Source organism: Melanostigma gelatinosum, assembly GCF_949748355.1.
Source record: "Melanostigma gelatinosum genome assembly, chromosome: 13".
NCBI classification, from domain to species: Eukaryota; Metazoa; Chordata; class Actinopteri; order Perciformes; family Zoarcidae; genus Melanostigma; species Melanostigma gelatinosum.
Window position 1 is genome coordinate 17,220,295 of NC_136646.1, and position 16,669 is coordinate 17,236,963.

General features: G+C 39.4%; 1 protein-coding gene across 1 annotated transcript; it reads left to right on the top strand.

The window, feature by feature from the left end:
* Positions 1–1,407: 1,407 nt before the first annotated feature.
* Positions 1,408–14,772, top strand: LOC306787060 (nuclear GTPase SLIP-GC-like). The gene is made up of 22 exons (XM_079282071.1): positions 1,408–1,481; positions 2,006–2,087; positions 2,590–2,702; positions 2,885–2,932; positions 3,179–3,212; positions 3,389–3,481; positions 3,722–3,812; positions 4,959–5,175; positions 5,274–5,498; positions 7,460–7,666; positions 7,785–7,978; positions 8,483–8,576; positions 8,665–8,752; positions 8,881–9,002; positions 12,033–12,206; positions 12,298–12,455; positions 12,656–12,779; positions 13,070–13,178; positions 13,297–13,430; positions 13,659–13,740; positions 13,881–13,959; positions 14,044–14,772. The coding sequence occupies exons 2-22, from the start codon at positions 2,021–2,023 to the stop codon at positions 14,087–14,089; spliced, it is 2,499 nt and encodes an 832-aa protein (XP_079138197.1). The 5' UTR covers positions 1,408–1,481; positions 2,006–2,020; the 3' UTR covers positions 14,090–14,772.
* Positions 14,773–16,669: the final 1,897 nt, after the last annotated feature.

Sequence of the window (16,669 nt, forward strand, 5' to 3'; positions counted from 1 at the left end):
AGTAGACCGGTCCCAGACGACCTGAGGGGTCGGGATGGTTCATATGGTAGCAGCAGATCGGAGATGTATTTTGTATATTGAACAGCAAACCTACTTGCTGCGGTGAACATGCGATTGTTCACTTTGTTGGGATTTACTATTGTGGTTAGCTCAAATTGTTTTATGCCCTGCTGGTTTATTGGTGCTGTATGTGATATCAGGGGTTAAACATAGCTGTGTGTTTGTAATGTACAATAAGGGTCAGATTGGCATCCAAATTTGGGGTAATATGACCAGGGCTGTGAAGCTTCCCTTCATAACCAAGTGAAGTTCCCAACCACAGGGAGTTCATCCTCCAGTGATGGCCCATTAAACAGGACCGTGGAGTACTTCCAGTCCTCAAACACCTTTTGCGTACACATTTCAGTTGCTATGAGGGAGAGGCCGACATGAAAGGCCTGAAATAAGCTCAGCTATATGTTTTCTTCCTCCCTAAGCAGCTAATCCAGGAAGCATTTTAGAAGCAGGGTCACCAGCGCTGAGTATAACTGTATTTTCATTTGTTGCAATAAAAGCGCAACATGCCTAAAAAGCTTCAGTGCCAGTGGTGCGTAAACCACAGAACACTTTAGGGCGTCAAGATTGAGAGCCTCACTTCCTTCTCCGACTCGGCAGGAAGTAGAGGTGTCATAGTATCAGTGCTCATCTGCAGTAAACAGCAGTACCCCGGTTTCACAATGTTGCATGATGTTTCCAAGTATTTGTTGAATTTACAATTTGATAAATCAACTAATTCATTGATGAACTCTACAGGCAAATAGATAGAGAGGTAGATTTGGTGTGCGCACACACACACACACACACACACACACACACACACACACACACGTAGTTTTAACACTGGTGAAAATCACATAAGAACATTTAACCAAAGTATACTTTCAGTACTATTTTGAGGCACTTTTACTTTGTACATCCAACTCCACTCTCAAAGGGGAATACTATACTTCATACACCAGCACACCTGCAGTTAGTTACTTTTCAGAGTAAGATTTCACATTCAAATATTTGATAAACTCATAAAATGTGATGTTGAAGATTAAAACAGTGGTTTCCAGCCTGTTGGGCTTGTGTCCCCCTTACAAAACAGTTCCTCCCTTTAATGTTTCAGTTGTCAGTATTTAGTTCAGTATGTTGAAACATTATGCAATTTGCAGTTTGAGGCTCAAAAAGCTAAATTAAACATCATTTTACCCACATTATTTGACAAAAGTACAAACACATTTGTGTAGCAGAACACGGTCTTGTGTCGACAATTTTCATAAGAACGAATAAAAGAAATACATAATTAAGTAGGGAGATTCATCATGGGAGGAGTTTCAGAACCAGGAATCAAAAACACTTTAGGTTTCGTTTTCCTGTGTCAGACAACTATTGAGAACAAAGGACTCCTCCGCCTTGGAGGACGGGATTGATCGACATCTATTGCCTACACGCCAGAGGTAACCGTTGGAATTAATATGAATGAATATGAATATGAATGAATGAATAACAAACAAAGGCTGTGAAGTTACACGCTAGAATTTAATCTTGGGGACAAACAACATATTACCAGATATCTAACGCTACATGGAGATTGCGTAACCGTAACGTATGCTGACGGTGACGCACCCTGCATTGTGCTGCGTTCACACCGGACGCGTCGATTTTTGAAATGTTTTAGGGAGCGTTCCTCAGACTACTTCCGCCCCTCTTTTTCAGTACCTGGAGTGGCCAGACCTGTTAGGAGGAATTATTTTTCTGGCAATTGACTAGTTGATGAATTGATGAATCGTTTCAGTTGTTGTATAAACTGTTGTCTATATGAGCTGTACCGTTCCTTGTGATGTGACTCATGTTTTCTCAGTCTTTGCTATTTCCTTGAGTCTGATAATAGAAGTTTCATAACTTATTTTCCTTCAGTGAAATGTAACTCTCCAAAGTTGCAGTGGTTGATTTAAAACATGATTATTTGTCTACCTTCCAGTTGCCGTTCGTGGTCATGGATGAATTTGTTGGTAATAAATTAACTGAATGGGGTCTCAGCGAGTTGATACCAAGATTTGAAGGTGAAGTATTACCATGCCTCTTTTTTGGGCAACGATTTTACACAGTGTTTATATGACCTAACAATACTGAAACGTATAAGCATCTACAGAACTAAAAGAACTATGAAAAATGCTGCAATGGTGTTCTTCAGTACAATGCTGACATATTTTTGACAGACAGTTTTAGGAAAATGGGAGAGATCGGTGTTGATTAATCCTGGAAATGTTTGTCTCTGTTTAGAGATTATAAAAGCTTTAAAAAGGTAAAAGACCTTGGACATTTTCACACCGTTAAAGAGACACATTAACTAACTACTTGAGTAACCGCTGTTCTGTATCTTGTAGGTTATTGAGATAAGATTCTCAGTGGTGCTGAAATCAAGACTGACAAATGATTAAAATACAATCAATATACATTCACGCTATATTCAGGCTGTAATACTCTTATAAAATAGATTTATGCAGCATTTTGAAATATATTTTTGCATGACTGAGATTCAACTCTGTATTTTTTAAATTGCAGAACAAGGCATTGACACGGAAAGTCTTTACTGTCTGGATGATCAAGAAATCGCAGACTTGATCCCAACAGTGGGACCAAGGTCAAAATTCAAGAAGAAACTCAAGATGTTAAAGGTAACGTTCTGTACTGTGAACACAAGTTACACAAATACTGTATTTATAATTTACAGGAGCACATACTTCTGTTTTCATGACACATAATTAATAATAATATCTCATTAACAATAATAGCATGTGCTAGAATTTTAACATTTATTTACTATCATGGATTTGCAACTATTGTCTTTCGTCACTAGAAGGAACAAAACACAGCAAATCCAGAAACGGTTGATTCGTCTGCTGAAGTAAGTTGAATAAAGTTTCAAGCACCCAGGTATCATAAGGCATTTATTATAATTATTCTTTTATTGGTTTATTTGAACGGGACAGTGCACATTAATAAAAACATTTCTGCAAATGCGCCAGAGTTAGCCAAAAGGCTATTTTTCCATCTGTAGTCCCAGTAATTATATAGATCATATTTTTATTGTCTGCTCAAACTTTTACTTGGCCACTTAGTATTGATTTAAGACACAAATGTTCATCCTCAGGTTTGTCTGTCCACCAGTGACACAAGTGATAAAGGTGAGATATACTTTATCTTATTGGTTACATGTAGTGTTCATTGACGTTTTTTACGGTGGTAATATCTTACTTTAACTAAGAAACTATATCGAGACCATGTTTAAATATTGTGAGAGGTAGAAGCAACAAACCTTTCTTTTTGCTTTTTTTTTTTTCCAACAAAAAATATCCAAAAGGAAAGAGAGAGTCAGATCTTCAGGGCGAGTCCAGCCAATGGCAATCACCAACTAAAAAACAACGACTTGCCAACAAACCAGGATCATACTCAGGTATTTATAATACTTTCCAAACAATGGCAACCTACAACTTACTATAGGTTACATAATACAATTTGTACTTAGCTTACGTAGCAAATGTCTGTTTCTATATCTTGGCCACAGAAAATAATCTCATTTGCTGCCGTATGGCAGAGAAAGTTCCTCTCACGCTCTCCTCATTGTGCATTACCGCTTACTTGATTCACTGGTTCATGGTTCCTGCTGAACAGTTCTTTACTTTCACTCTGACAGAAGAAATCATACTGTCTGATGTGAAAACCATCATGGAATGTGTCCATCAGAAAATACCTCCCCGAGACAACAAGCTCAACAAGTTCCTGAGGTAAATATAAAGTTTATACAATGTTCCATATTAATATGTTATACGGGCCTGGTTCCACTGCTGACCAGAGGCCAGTTTCACTAAGAGATTCAAGACTGGTAGTGTAGAGCCAGACATCATGGGTTTGCCCGGCCGTCCCTACATATTGTAATGCCACGAGAGGTCACTAGGGCAGGCTAGGGTGGGTGGTGCAATGCAATGAAACTAAGAAAAACAGGCAAAATTAAAGGTTCCAAAAATAAGGGGAAGTTGTATTCTTCTTCAACCAGGCAACTTAGGTAACTCTTTATCAAACTCAAAAGTCCAAAACAAACAAAAGCATCCAATCGGAGATAATAGTTATTTAAAGAACAGTAGTAGCAAAAACTAAATTTAAAATGTCCTCTGTTTCACAGGCTACAGGGTCTTCTTTCTGTCAATCCTTCTCAATCTGGTTCTGTCCTTTATGCAGTTCTCCAGTCCAAGTTTGTTCTCTAAGCTCCTACCAGCCGTGTGCTCTGTCCTCCTTCTTCTTCTTCAAGGTTTATTGGCAGTTGGCTACTCCTCTCCTCTCCTTCTGCATCTCTTTAGTCTTGCCTCAATTAGGTGGCTTAAACACCCACACCTGGGTGAGTGGTGAGGCATTCTGGGAGTTGTAGTGTGTAGATCGGCAGCCATTTTGTGGTGTGGCTGTTGATCTACAAAGGAAATGTAGCACCCCTCAAATACCTGGCCCCTTGTGATGCCACAGTATGTCCATTTCTCACCAACGTCTTGAAGGAATCTTTTTCAAATGCTGCACAAACATCCGCTTGGACTCAAGGATGAACTGATTAGAATTTGATGGTCACAGATCAAGGTCACTGTGACCTCACAAAACACATTTTTCATCATAACTGAAGAATTCAGCTAATTATGACAATTCCACACAAATGTCTAATAGGATGAAATGATGAAGTGATGACATTTTGGAAAGACATGGATGTAAACTGCAACTTGACTCTAGTTTTGTTCGAAAAACAGCAAATTACTTCTACTGAAGATAGTACAATATGATGAAGAGGGCTGTTCATAGACGGATCTCTTTCTGATTTTGACACATTCTGTCAGTGTTTTCATGTTTTTGAAACAAATGAATTAACCCGCACATAAACTCTTGTACAACAGGAAGAAAATCAAGGATTTGGAGATGGACAAGAGGGAGGTGGTCGGTGTCTTTGGCAGAACCGGGGCTGGAAAGAGCTCTTTGATAAATGCCGTCATTGGAGTGAAGAATCTCTTGCCCTCTGGAAACGTCAGAGCATGTACCTCAGTCATGATTAAAGTGGAGGCTAACAAGGACAACTCAAAGTATGAGGCAAACATTGAGTTCATTACAAAAGAGGTAAAATGAGCTGAATATGTTTGTTTACTTGAAGCTATTTAAAAATGTATGCCAGGTAATAAAACCAAGTTAAAGGTATTTTTTTAAATTCTATTTAGGAGTGGAAAGATGAGTTGTGGTTCTCTAAAAATTTCCTTGGGGATGCGGATCAGGAAAGTGATCAGAAAGATGACGATGATTCTCGGGACATAGTTGAAAAGCTGTCAGCGCTGTATGGAGAAGACTGGAAAGACAAATCTCCTGATGACCTCATGAATGACAAATATTTCAAAGAGATCCCAGAATTTCTCCTTTCCAAGGGGAAGACTTTGACAGTTGAAACAGTGAGTAAGAGTAAAATGGGAGGGGGGTGGGGGGGACAGAGGCATGGGCCCCTGCTGGGCTGGGGGAGGGGGACCTGCTGGTCTGGGGCTGGTTGATGGAGCTGTGGGCGATGTCTTTAATAATGAAAGGTTGTATTTGATACTTAAGATCTTCCTCTAAAATCTTCCTCCATAAACTCAAACAGACACAGTTCGTGGAAAGTTTTAGAAGTTTCATTTTTCAGACGTAGTTACAGCGCTGCGGGTCTCTCTCTCTCATCAACTTTACTTTAAAAATCAACACTTACACGTAAACGTTTACTAGATTATGGGTCCATAAATGTGGTAAACACACGTCGATCACTCGTTTCCTCTGTGTTGTCTGTTTGTCAGTCGTAGCATTTATTGCTATCTGTAGCTTCAGACAGCCGCTCCGTGGGGGTTGATGACGCCTCTGGTCACGCCGCTCGCTAATCACTCCAATAACAGCTGCTTCCTCCACAGAAATGCAGACTTTTTACGACACAACAGCAGCTAGTACGCAATTATTCCACCAGGCGCTCGTTCTTCCTGGTCACACCCAAAACCGGCGCTCCATGTACGACTGATAGCGTCTCTGGACTCGGGAATTGTCGTTCATCGCTCGAAGAATAGCTCGCATTGTAAAAGGCTGCTTTTACAATATGACAATATTTATAAAATGACGCATTTAACTTCACAATAGCTGCTAGTACAGACAACAAAGCAAGCAAGGCTTGCCATTCGTTATCCATGTTGAAATTAATCGCTGCTGGTCGCCCGGCTGTTTGTTTTCTTCCGGGTACGGGTCACGTGATAGTGAGTGTGACGAATCAGGGACGGAGACGTCATGGCTGGTAATAACCAATCCAGTAGCGAGCACGGGTGTGGGCTCATTTTTTCTAACAGACATCCGTATCCGACGTCTACACTCAACCAAAACCCCGGAGTTTTCAAATACCTCCAACCTCGGCGGAGTTTTCAGGTTCCTCCGTTTAGGGTGCTCCAAAACTCCTGCGTAGTGTGGCTGCTCAGTGTAAACGTAGCAAAGATGGAGTAAAACTGGAGTAGTGTGGACTAGGCATGAGGCCTCTCCAGACAGAAGCAGAGTCACTTGCTGAGAGCTGGTGTTGGATGCTGTTGCAGTAGTCCAGTCGAGAGGTGATGAAGGCGTGGATGAGTGTTTCAGCAGCTGCGGAGGAGAGGGAGGGATGGAGACGGGCGATGTTTTTGAGATGAAAGAAGGCGGTTTTTGTGATGTGATTGACGTGCCGTTCATATGAGAGAGTTTGATCGAAAATGATCCCGAGTTGACGGACATGTGTGGAGGCAGGAACAGTGATGCCATCGATGCAGAGGGAGAAGTTGTGGTGGGATTTGTTTTATGATTTGGGGCCGATGATGAGGACTTCAGATTTGTCGGTGTTGAGTTTGAGGAAGGTTTTTATATCTGTGAGGCAGTTGGTGATGGTGGAGTGGATGGTGGGGGTGGTGGATTTGGTGGAGATGTAGAGCTGGGTGTCGTCAGCATAGCAGTGGTACTGGAGACCATGGTGGCGTATGATGTCACCAAGGGGGAGCAGGTAGAGGATGAAGAGGAGGGGACCTGTACACGTAATCATCAGACCGGGGTCTGCTGACTGTCAAAGGTCAACATGCAACAATGATAAACATACTTGCTATGACCAAGATAATCTTAGGCACTGTCAAAATCTGATCGTCATCAATTTAAAACCTAATTGTCACCCAAAATTGCACTTTTGTGTCCACTTTAATATTTAATATTTATTGATCCAAAATTGCTTTTGTAGTTTCAATGATGGGGTTACTTAATTGCTCCTGTTTTCTATATTTTCCTGTTTTAATTATTTTGTGCAATTTGTAAAGCAGTTTGAAGTTGGAGTCTGTGCTTATGAATGAAATCGCATTACGTTGACTTAATCTCATTTTATTATTTATTGCAGGCTAAAGAGCTATCTGCTAAATTTGTCAGATACACAAGAAGCGACCCAAAAGATGGAGATGGTAAAGTCGTAAAGAGGTGGTATTGGCCACTAGTGAAGTGTGTGACTATCAAGGTGCCAAATAATGATCTTCTGAAGCACGTCACACTTGTGGATCTTCCGGGAAATGGGGATCGTAACAAGAGCAGGGACAAGATGTGGAAAACGGTAATTCATCACATGCAATGCTGTTTAGTGTATTACTGTGTTATCTGCAAACTGTGACATCATGTTATTACAAAATACTGATAACCATCATAATTAACTTGCTGTCATGTCCGTTCAGGTCGTTGGAAGTTGTTCCACTGTGTGGCTCGTGACTGAAATAAATCGAGCTGCATCAGAGCGAGAAGCCTGGGAGATCCTGAAAAGTGCCTCTAGCTTCATGGGAAATGCTGGCCAGTGTGAGCACATTCACTTTATCTGCACCAAATCTGACCATATTGAAGATTCAGAAGATTCAGAAGATTCAGATGATCAGTAAGTGATTTAAGATGCCAAAAGTACATCTACATATATATTAAAGGAACTGTTAGGAATTTTGAAGTGTTGATGAAACAGTCTCAACAATAATACTGATGTCTATGTATGACCTACATGAGAAAACAAGACCACCAGCGAGTAGATAGTCGAAGTCATTCTTAATGCTTGTCATTGGTTTCATTAGTTCTTTCAAAGAAATTCCTTTAGAAATTAATAACTGCTCACACACTCAACAAAACTAACTGAACTGAAATAGTAGTCTGTAACTTTGTCTCTATGTTTATAAATTACATAGTTCTTTCCAGAAAACTTACTATTAGATCACAGACCTGTAAAATAAAGTGATCATTTCAGTATAAATGGTGGATTCGAAATTTACAGCTTCAGGTTTAAAAGAGATCATTTAGACTTTTATTCTGGATGCAAAAAAAGTTGGAATTTGAGGTTTCAGCTCTTCAAATACTGTTTGAGGTGCAAATTAATGCAAATATTTTCATTTAGTTCAGCAGCTGGTGTTCGTGCTTTGATATTGAAAACAAACGATCAAGCCAAGAAAGAAGTGAAAGAAGAATTCAGCAAACTAAAGGAGGTTAAGGTGAGTTTTATAGACTGACAGAAATTAAAACATAAAGATTGTCTACGACTGCAAGCATGCCTTAAAACCAAAACTTTTTTCTTTTCAGAAATATTTCAGTGATGAAAGTTTCAAAGTGTTCACAGTGAGCTCCAAAGAGTTTCTAAAAAAGAAATGTCTAGATCCAGACGACACTGGTAGGTGAAGTCTTCATATTTGAGCACATTTAAATTTACTTTACTTTAACAAGAATGACTAATTGGATTATGGCAATAAAATGTAAGTATGTTTTGTAACTATGTAAGATGCAAAACATTTTTTACAGAAATACCCAAACTTCAGGAATTTCTGCAGCATCTCAATGACTGTCACTCAGAGACATTAAACTATGTCTCTGGAGCTCGTGGGATTCTCTCTCTGATTCAAGGGGCCAGCCGTGGAGAAGGGGTGAGATCAAGAAATATAATCTCATCCATGTGAAAACATAGTAAAGTCAAAGACACACTACTTACATGTAATGTCATTCATACATACATTTTGTGTTGCTTCAGAGAGGCTGGTGGAAACTTTTCTAGGTAGGGCCATCCTATCAATTTCAGCAAACATCCCAGTATGATTTAATGCAAAAAAATGAAAGTGTCAAACACGCATTAATACTTTGCAGTTAAATATTTAACATTTATTCCAACACGAAAAAAGCAGTAAATAACACTTTGATAAACACGTCAGGACATCTTATTTTTGTCACCCTCACAGGGAATTCAGTATAATATAATATATACACAGTATAATATATATCATATAATAATATAAAACACACACATACATATATAGATATAGATATATTCTATATTCTGATATTTAATTTGTCCTACTCTGTTATTCTATTGTGCATTTTTTAATTCTTAATATTTTTGGTTACTCTGCTACTTTGCTAATTGGTGTGTCTTGCTGCTGTAACATACAAATTTCCCCCTGGGGATAAATAAAGTATCTATCTATCTATCTATCTATCTATCTATAAAATATAATAGAACATGTTTATTTATTGAGATGCCCCTATGGACCTTGTTATAGGAGGTAAATATCAGGAGAAGTAAACATGAAGTGTAATTATACTGATGTTAAATTCAACTATGATGAGTTTTCACTGTTAATTTAACATCTCAATTACATGTTGATGCCTCCATGACCAAGTTAAAACCTCTTAAACACTAGCCCTATTTGTAGGCCTCTGCTCGAAAATAGCATACCCACACTAAGGAGACCACAGTTCTGTAACTACAAGGTCTATTTTAATAATTTTTGAGGCTATAATCAGATCACAACACTGGTGAGATTGTTCAGTGGGTAATATTGTGTATATGTTGCTGGTTAATATAGTAAATGAAGACATTATACAGCTCAAATTGAAAATATTCAGGTTCGCCTAAAAAAAAAGCACTTTTATTGATGTTGTGTTTTTGAAATAATGCAGCATCTCCCTAAAAACTCTCCCAAATTATTGCACAACTGATCAGTAGTTGCTGAATGAAGGTTAAAGTGGGATAAAGTGAAGAATAAGAGGCTTTAGTACAGAGAGGTCACGCAAGGTCATCATTTTCGAACGAGCTGTTGCAGCTCTTACATTGTACTTTCATATACTATATCACTATATATTTCACTTTTTTATCACTCATATTATTCAATACATCCAAATACAGCTGTTATGAATCATTGCGAGATTCCTAACATCATCAGAGTATGTTTTTGGCTGTCATCTATAGGAGTTTCTCAGTTCATGTGTGTCTATGGGGCTCCAGGTCAGCCTATGATTGGTCGATCTCAGTCATTGAGCCCGCATTCGACGCGTCATAGTCTCAGGAAGGCGGGCGTAGAAGCGGGTGTTGATTGACAGGACTTTCAGCGAGTAACGCTTATCCCCGAGCGTAAAATTCTATTGGCCGAAAGTCTGACCCCTGGCCCGAGGTGGGTTGACCCCCCTTCCACAGGAAACAGCTCGGAAGTAAACAGGAAGCACTTGGTGTCCATGACGGTACAGCAAAAACTGATTATTTTCGATGTTTTTGTACTAATATTTCATAAAACGTCACAAAAAACCAAGGATTTTTTCGGCTGAAGACCAGCGCCATGGTACCCTTGTCCACTCACAGCTTTATACTGGTTCAACAGAGAAAAAACGAAGGTCGTTATGATTTCTGTGTCGCATGCTAATGCTAATCGATGTACGGATTAGCCCGCTAGCTGCGAGCTAAGTGGTGCAAATATGGATTTAAAGCACACAACGCAGATTTCTGGCCAGGATTTCGTCCTTTTATCACACATTTTCGAGATGCTTATATGAGTAGTATATAGTTGTGTTTGGAGTGTGTAAAAAGTGACTTCTATGATAGTATTGCCCATACGTTGCCCATATGTCCGGTAAATGAAATATACACATGTACACTTCTGGCTATCAAAATGAGCAATTTCTGGACACTACTTATGAGCCCCCCTCCCCCCGAAAGCCCCCAAATTCGGGGGCGTCGTGCTTAAGCAGATGAGACTGAGGACAACTATGGAGAAGAAAATATGTTCACTTTTCCTAATATGTAGCTTGACAGAGTTCTCATGTGTGTCCTGGTGTTCTCATGTTTCCTTACCTCCTCATCCCTCAATCCCGTAACTGTGCGTGCTGGATCCGTCCCCGTTGTTTAAAAAAGCTAAATAAATTATTAGCATGATGTCATCCAGCTAGCCGAACCTGTCTAGTACAGCTAACGTTAGTAGTGAAGCTTCGCATGTACTGCTTCCCTTCCCGCTAGTCTGCTGTCTGATTGTGAGGTCAGGCTGATCTGGGATCAGCTCTTGGGCTGCAGAATCTCAGCCAAAGTTCTCCTCTCAACCGGGTCTTGGAGGAGTAGTGCTCGCGCTGGCAGTCGCGCTCGCCTGTAGAGACTTCTCCTGACGAGAACGCGCAGCTAGGGGGGCCAAATCGTTTTGGCCCCACACTGAATCTATTTGAGGGCGCTGATTGGCTAACTTGTATGTCACTCATTTATATCTTTAATCAGCTGAACTGCTAAACTGCTTCATAGACCCGCCTCTTTTGGGCCAAAACGATTTTGCCCCCTAGCTGCGCGTTCTCAGACGTGTCGTGCACACAGGCGGAGAGGACGAGCAGGAAAAGCATATATTTTGCGCAGATATCATATTTTACACATATTACTGGGTACATTCCAGAGTTCAAACACACAAATATTGACAATTTGTATCATTTATTATTATTATAATTATTATTATTATTTTTTTTTTTGTGTGGCTCAAGGTGGGGCCAGGCCCCAGGGCCCTCTATTGACCAGCCGCCACTGAATTAAAGGATGGTCTAACTCAAAATCAACCAAATTTTGTATGAATGTGAATAAATCAAGAAAACTGAGTCAAGTAGCAGAATGGTTTCACTGCTTTGAATACTGAATGTGTTGTTGTTGATTTCAGGATGACATGAAGACAGCTGTGTACACAGTCCTTCAACAAAAGATGAGGGATGAACTTGATAAAGTCAGGAAACCAATGAAAGAGACTTATCTGGCTTTTGAAAAGTGCATCAGTGAGGGGGTTGAAAAATCTAAAAGTTCATGTGAAAAACACTTGAAGTCGGTGATACATCCTGTACGTATTTGAATTATTACATCATTACAACGGATTTTGCACTTCATATGAATGTCTTACAAATGTTTCTGTTTTGTCTGTTTTGTTTCAGAGCAAGTCAGGTAGTGGTTTCCACAAGACACTGAAGTTCATAGTAGAGCATGATGGCACCGGCAAAAAAAAAAAAAAAGGGAAACAAATAAACCTCAATATGAAGTTATCTTCATGCCTGACTGAGAGCATTGATGAGGAATTCAAGAAGACCTTCCCGTAAGAAATTACTTAATAAAGACATAAAACCTGAGCAGGCAAATTGTACAAACTATGGAGAATGTCTAGAATTAACAAATTGTACATTATACAGTTATACAAGTTATGTGATATAATGCAAACATACAAATTACATTATTGAAATACAAACTTGTGAATGATGCGTTTCTGAAACATTTCAACTTGTTAACATATTTCAGAAATGAAGGAAAATGTGAACCTTTCAACGGAGTCCTGAATTCATTTTCACTTGACACGAAGATGATGAGCGAGAAGACCGAATACAAAGATGTCGAACTGCAACTGATATTTCTCAATACAGAGGTAAAAGAGGAGAATAGGACCGTTAGTCTATATGAAGCTATTAGTCCAGGTCAGAAAGGCTTCAGACATGAAGACTAAACATGAGAGAATAAATTAAATAGATTTTTTTAGCTGTTAACATATATACACTGTTATGAAGAAGTCTATCAATACAGTAAATGTCAGTAAAAACTGGAGACGCCCTTTGAAAAATGATCTGCTGCTGCAAAGCTGATGACCCTGACCATATTCATGACAACGTGCTGGAGATTCTGAGGTGGTCTGACTAAGATTCATATTCTCTCTCTTAGGAACAAAAGATTAAGACAAAACTCAACAAAATCATCCGCGAACGTAAGAAAACGATCTACAGCAGTCTGACGACAACAATTGAGAGAAAGATGCAGAAATGCTATGACGGTACGATAAAGATCATGACATATAAAACCTGACACTGTAAAAATGCACATTATTCATAATTGTGCAGAATGTAATTATAATAACATTTAATTGACGAATGTTTTCTGTTTTATTGTAGAAGCAAAACAAATTAAAGGACCGGGCACGCTGAGTAAAATGAGAGAAACTATGGTGAAGCACGTACATGGGTTAAAAGACGTCATGTTTCAGGAAGCTAAAGCTGTTATGTTGAAACAGCTGGATGACTTGATGGTTTGTAACATTTCATAATACGTCGTACGATGAGGATATAGTAAAACATGTTGTGCTGCTAATCTTTATCTACAATTCTAAGTCATCATATATATAATCAAGTGGAATATGCCTCTTTTTGAATGCTGCTTTTGCTACTAACACACTGCAGGCCCTTTCACAAACATTAGGCTGCTGTTATAAGACACATTTTGTCTGTGAGTGATAAAGATGTTTATGCTAATTTAGAGGGACATCCTGGACGATCTGGAAAAAACAATGCAGGAATCAATGGAGCTGTCGCTCAAGACTGATGGTGTCTCAATCCCAGGTAAAGACAATGTTACAAAATAATAACATGATGATCACTAAAAATACTCAAAATATTTGATAGAAATTAATAGGTCAACACATTTCCAATAGTGTGATTAATAGTGAACTTGATGTCAACATGTTTTTTGTTTTTTTTAGACTTTACATTGGAGCTTGTGATGGTGAAGAACCACTACAAAGAACTGCAGGGAAGCTCAGATCAAGAACCACTAATTTGGTAAAACTGGAGTTAAAATATCTACATAATGCCTCCAGATTGAGCTGTTCTGAATAATGCTGACGATGCTTTTTATTACACTAGTGCTGGTCCGCCCAGCCCGGCAGCTGCACAGCTGACAACCAACTGAAGAGCCCTGCATGCACGCTGGTTAGAGACGTGAGGCCTCTGGATTTGGTCTCAACCATTTTTGTCAACTCATCTTATCCAGGTTCTCTTTGAGTCTTGTTTTGATATGTACTTTGAATGAGCTTGTTGTGAAAGACGTGCATAGAGATTTTATATCGTCTATGTTTTGTCGGACATTTTTGCTTTAAATGATTAATGATCAGATGCAGACAGAAAACGTGTGAGGGGTACAGGTCTTAGTCACCAGTCCACCATGATGTCCCCGATACATTTTGTTTGAATGATTTAAAAACGTTTTCTTCTTGATTTCTATACATTTGTTGTCCAATTTGTAATTGACAGTCCAATGATTTTATGTGGGGTTGTTTACCCTAATAAAATAAGTCTGTCAGAAGTGATAAGACTATTAGGACTGTTCCGTCCAATGATTTGAGAATGATCTGTTGTCTGCCATATATGGACCTGGAGGTTGCAGGAAGCGCCAAGGAGGACCATATATAAAGGAGACAGCAAAGGATCAAGGCTTATTGGCCTTTTTTGGATGACTTCTGGAGCGTTCATAATCTTAACATTTGACATTTTGTTTTAACTTTTACATCGATTTTTTGGTATTCATTTTTGTTGATCTTTTTCTTTCCTTTCTGTAAAAAACTAATAAAACTGGTTTGTATTTTGTGCATTCCAACCAAAGTCCAGTGTTGTTCATCTCTGGTGGGGTCCTCTAGTCTCCTAAAGGTCAGAGTGCTCTTCCCCTGGGATAGGCTGACAAAATTAATTCGACAACAAATTTGAATGACATCCCTGTTACAAGCTCAGGTTAAGATGGTGTTCAATATTGTTGTGATTTACTAACTTGGTTGGCTCAGATTGATTTTGAAGCTCTGCTAATGTATCATATGTGTTATATGGTGGTGTAGTAAATGGACCCAAACGCACGCTCACACAGCAGATTTAATCCAACCAAGGTCTTTATTATATAAGTGCAGATTTAAACAGAACAATAAACAAATCAACTACGGCACCGTGTCCAGAGGCCAAAGAAAGGTTAGACATACATCTTCACTGAAAACGCTGTTCAGACTTACGTGGACTAGAACCAGACTGGTAACCGGACGGTCTGACAACGCGCCGGAGGCTGGGGTATTTAAGTCAGTCGGAGATGATCACTGGAATTCCCCACAGCTGAGCCTGGGGAGAGGGGCGTGGTAGAGGACGGAACTCGGGGGTGGAAACTATAGGCTGACACAAAAACAAAACATAAGCACATGGCCTTCAAATAAGAAAACAGACAGGGGAAAAAACAGGAGCACACAGACAGGGACAGGGATCCTAACAATATGTGATGCTGCTGTGTTGATTATGATGTTTAGACGTTAGATGTTGTGTATTAGGAAGCAATAGGGGTCAGATTGGCATCTAAATTGGGGGTGTTAGGGCTAGGGTCCTGAAGCTGCCCTTAATAACCGAGCGAGGTGCCCAATCACACGGGGTTCCTCCTCCAGCGGTGGCCCTTTAGAGCGGGTCCATCCTGGAGTACATCCGGTCCTCCCACACCTATTGCACACACACACCACAAACACTATATTATAAATGTGTGATCAATTCTAACAATAGTAGTTAAGACCTGTTAGTAGGTGTGTTCACACAGGAGCCTTGTGTTCTTGAAACAAGGAAAAAACGAATCTACACAATCCAGATGCTGTTCATTTCCTTAATCTTAGTGTTTTTATGACATTTGCGAGTTCTCTTTTGTCAAGAGTACTTGCTCTCAGTTCTCCTCGGATCTACTCGTATGCCTTAAGGTTAGTTTCTCTTCAGGATAAATGGTTTGCATTATTGCTGCACAAGTCTGTTCGCTTTGTATGTGTGCATTGCGGAGTAAGCTGCTCCAGCAAGTTATAACAATTTAAATTTCAACACGCAAAACAGCATCGTTGAAGAGAAACAAGCAGCTGGGTCAGACGAAATGTTTAAGCATAATGCAAAACTCAAAGTATGGAGTAAAAGAGTTGCCCTTGCTTTCCATACTTCCCTTGTTTGACATTGTTTTTGCATTTGTACCCGAGTACCTGCACTCTGTTCTACTGGGTGTGTCCAAACTGGTTATGTCTCTGTGGATGGACCCACTCAACCTAATGATACCTTTGTTCTGTATGAAATCCTGCCTTCTGAGCCTAAGGCCAGATACGTCACACCTGACGATTATCTCCACAACCCAGATGCTGTTAATTTCCAAACCATTTGTCAGTTTGTCCTGATAATGATTGCTCTTCATGTACAAACAGGTTTAGTAAAGGTGTGTTGTTATTCATTAATGATTCATGGTAATATTATGTATTATGCTTGTTCTTGCTTCAAAGTGCCACTTACTGATGCAAGAACATGAACATGCAGACACACATGTAGGGACGGACATCATTAATACTGCTTTTTGGTCCAGAGGCTTATCACAACTCTTATCACTTCCTTTCTAAAAATAATAACTTAATACAACTTAAGTCACGATATGAACTTAAAAAAATAGAAAAAAGACAATAGCATCAGTGTCATTATATCAGGCCACCAGTAAACCTTCTTCTAA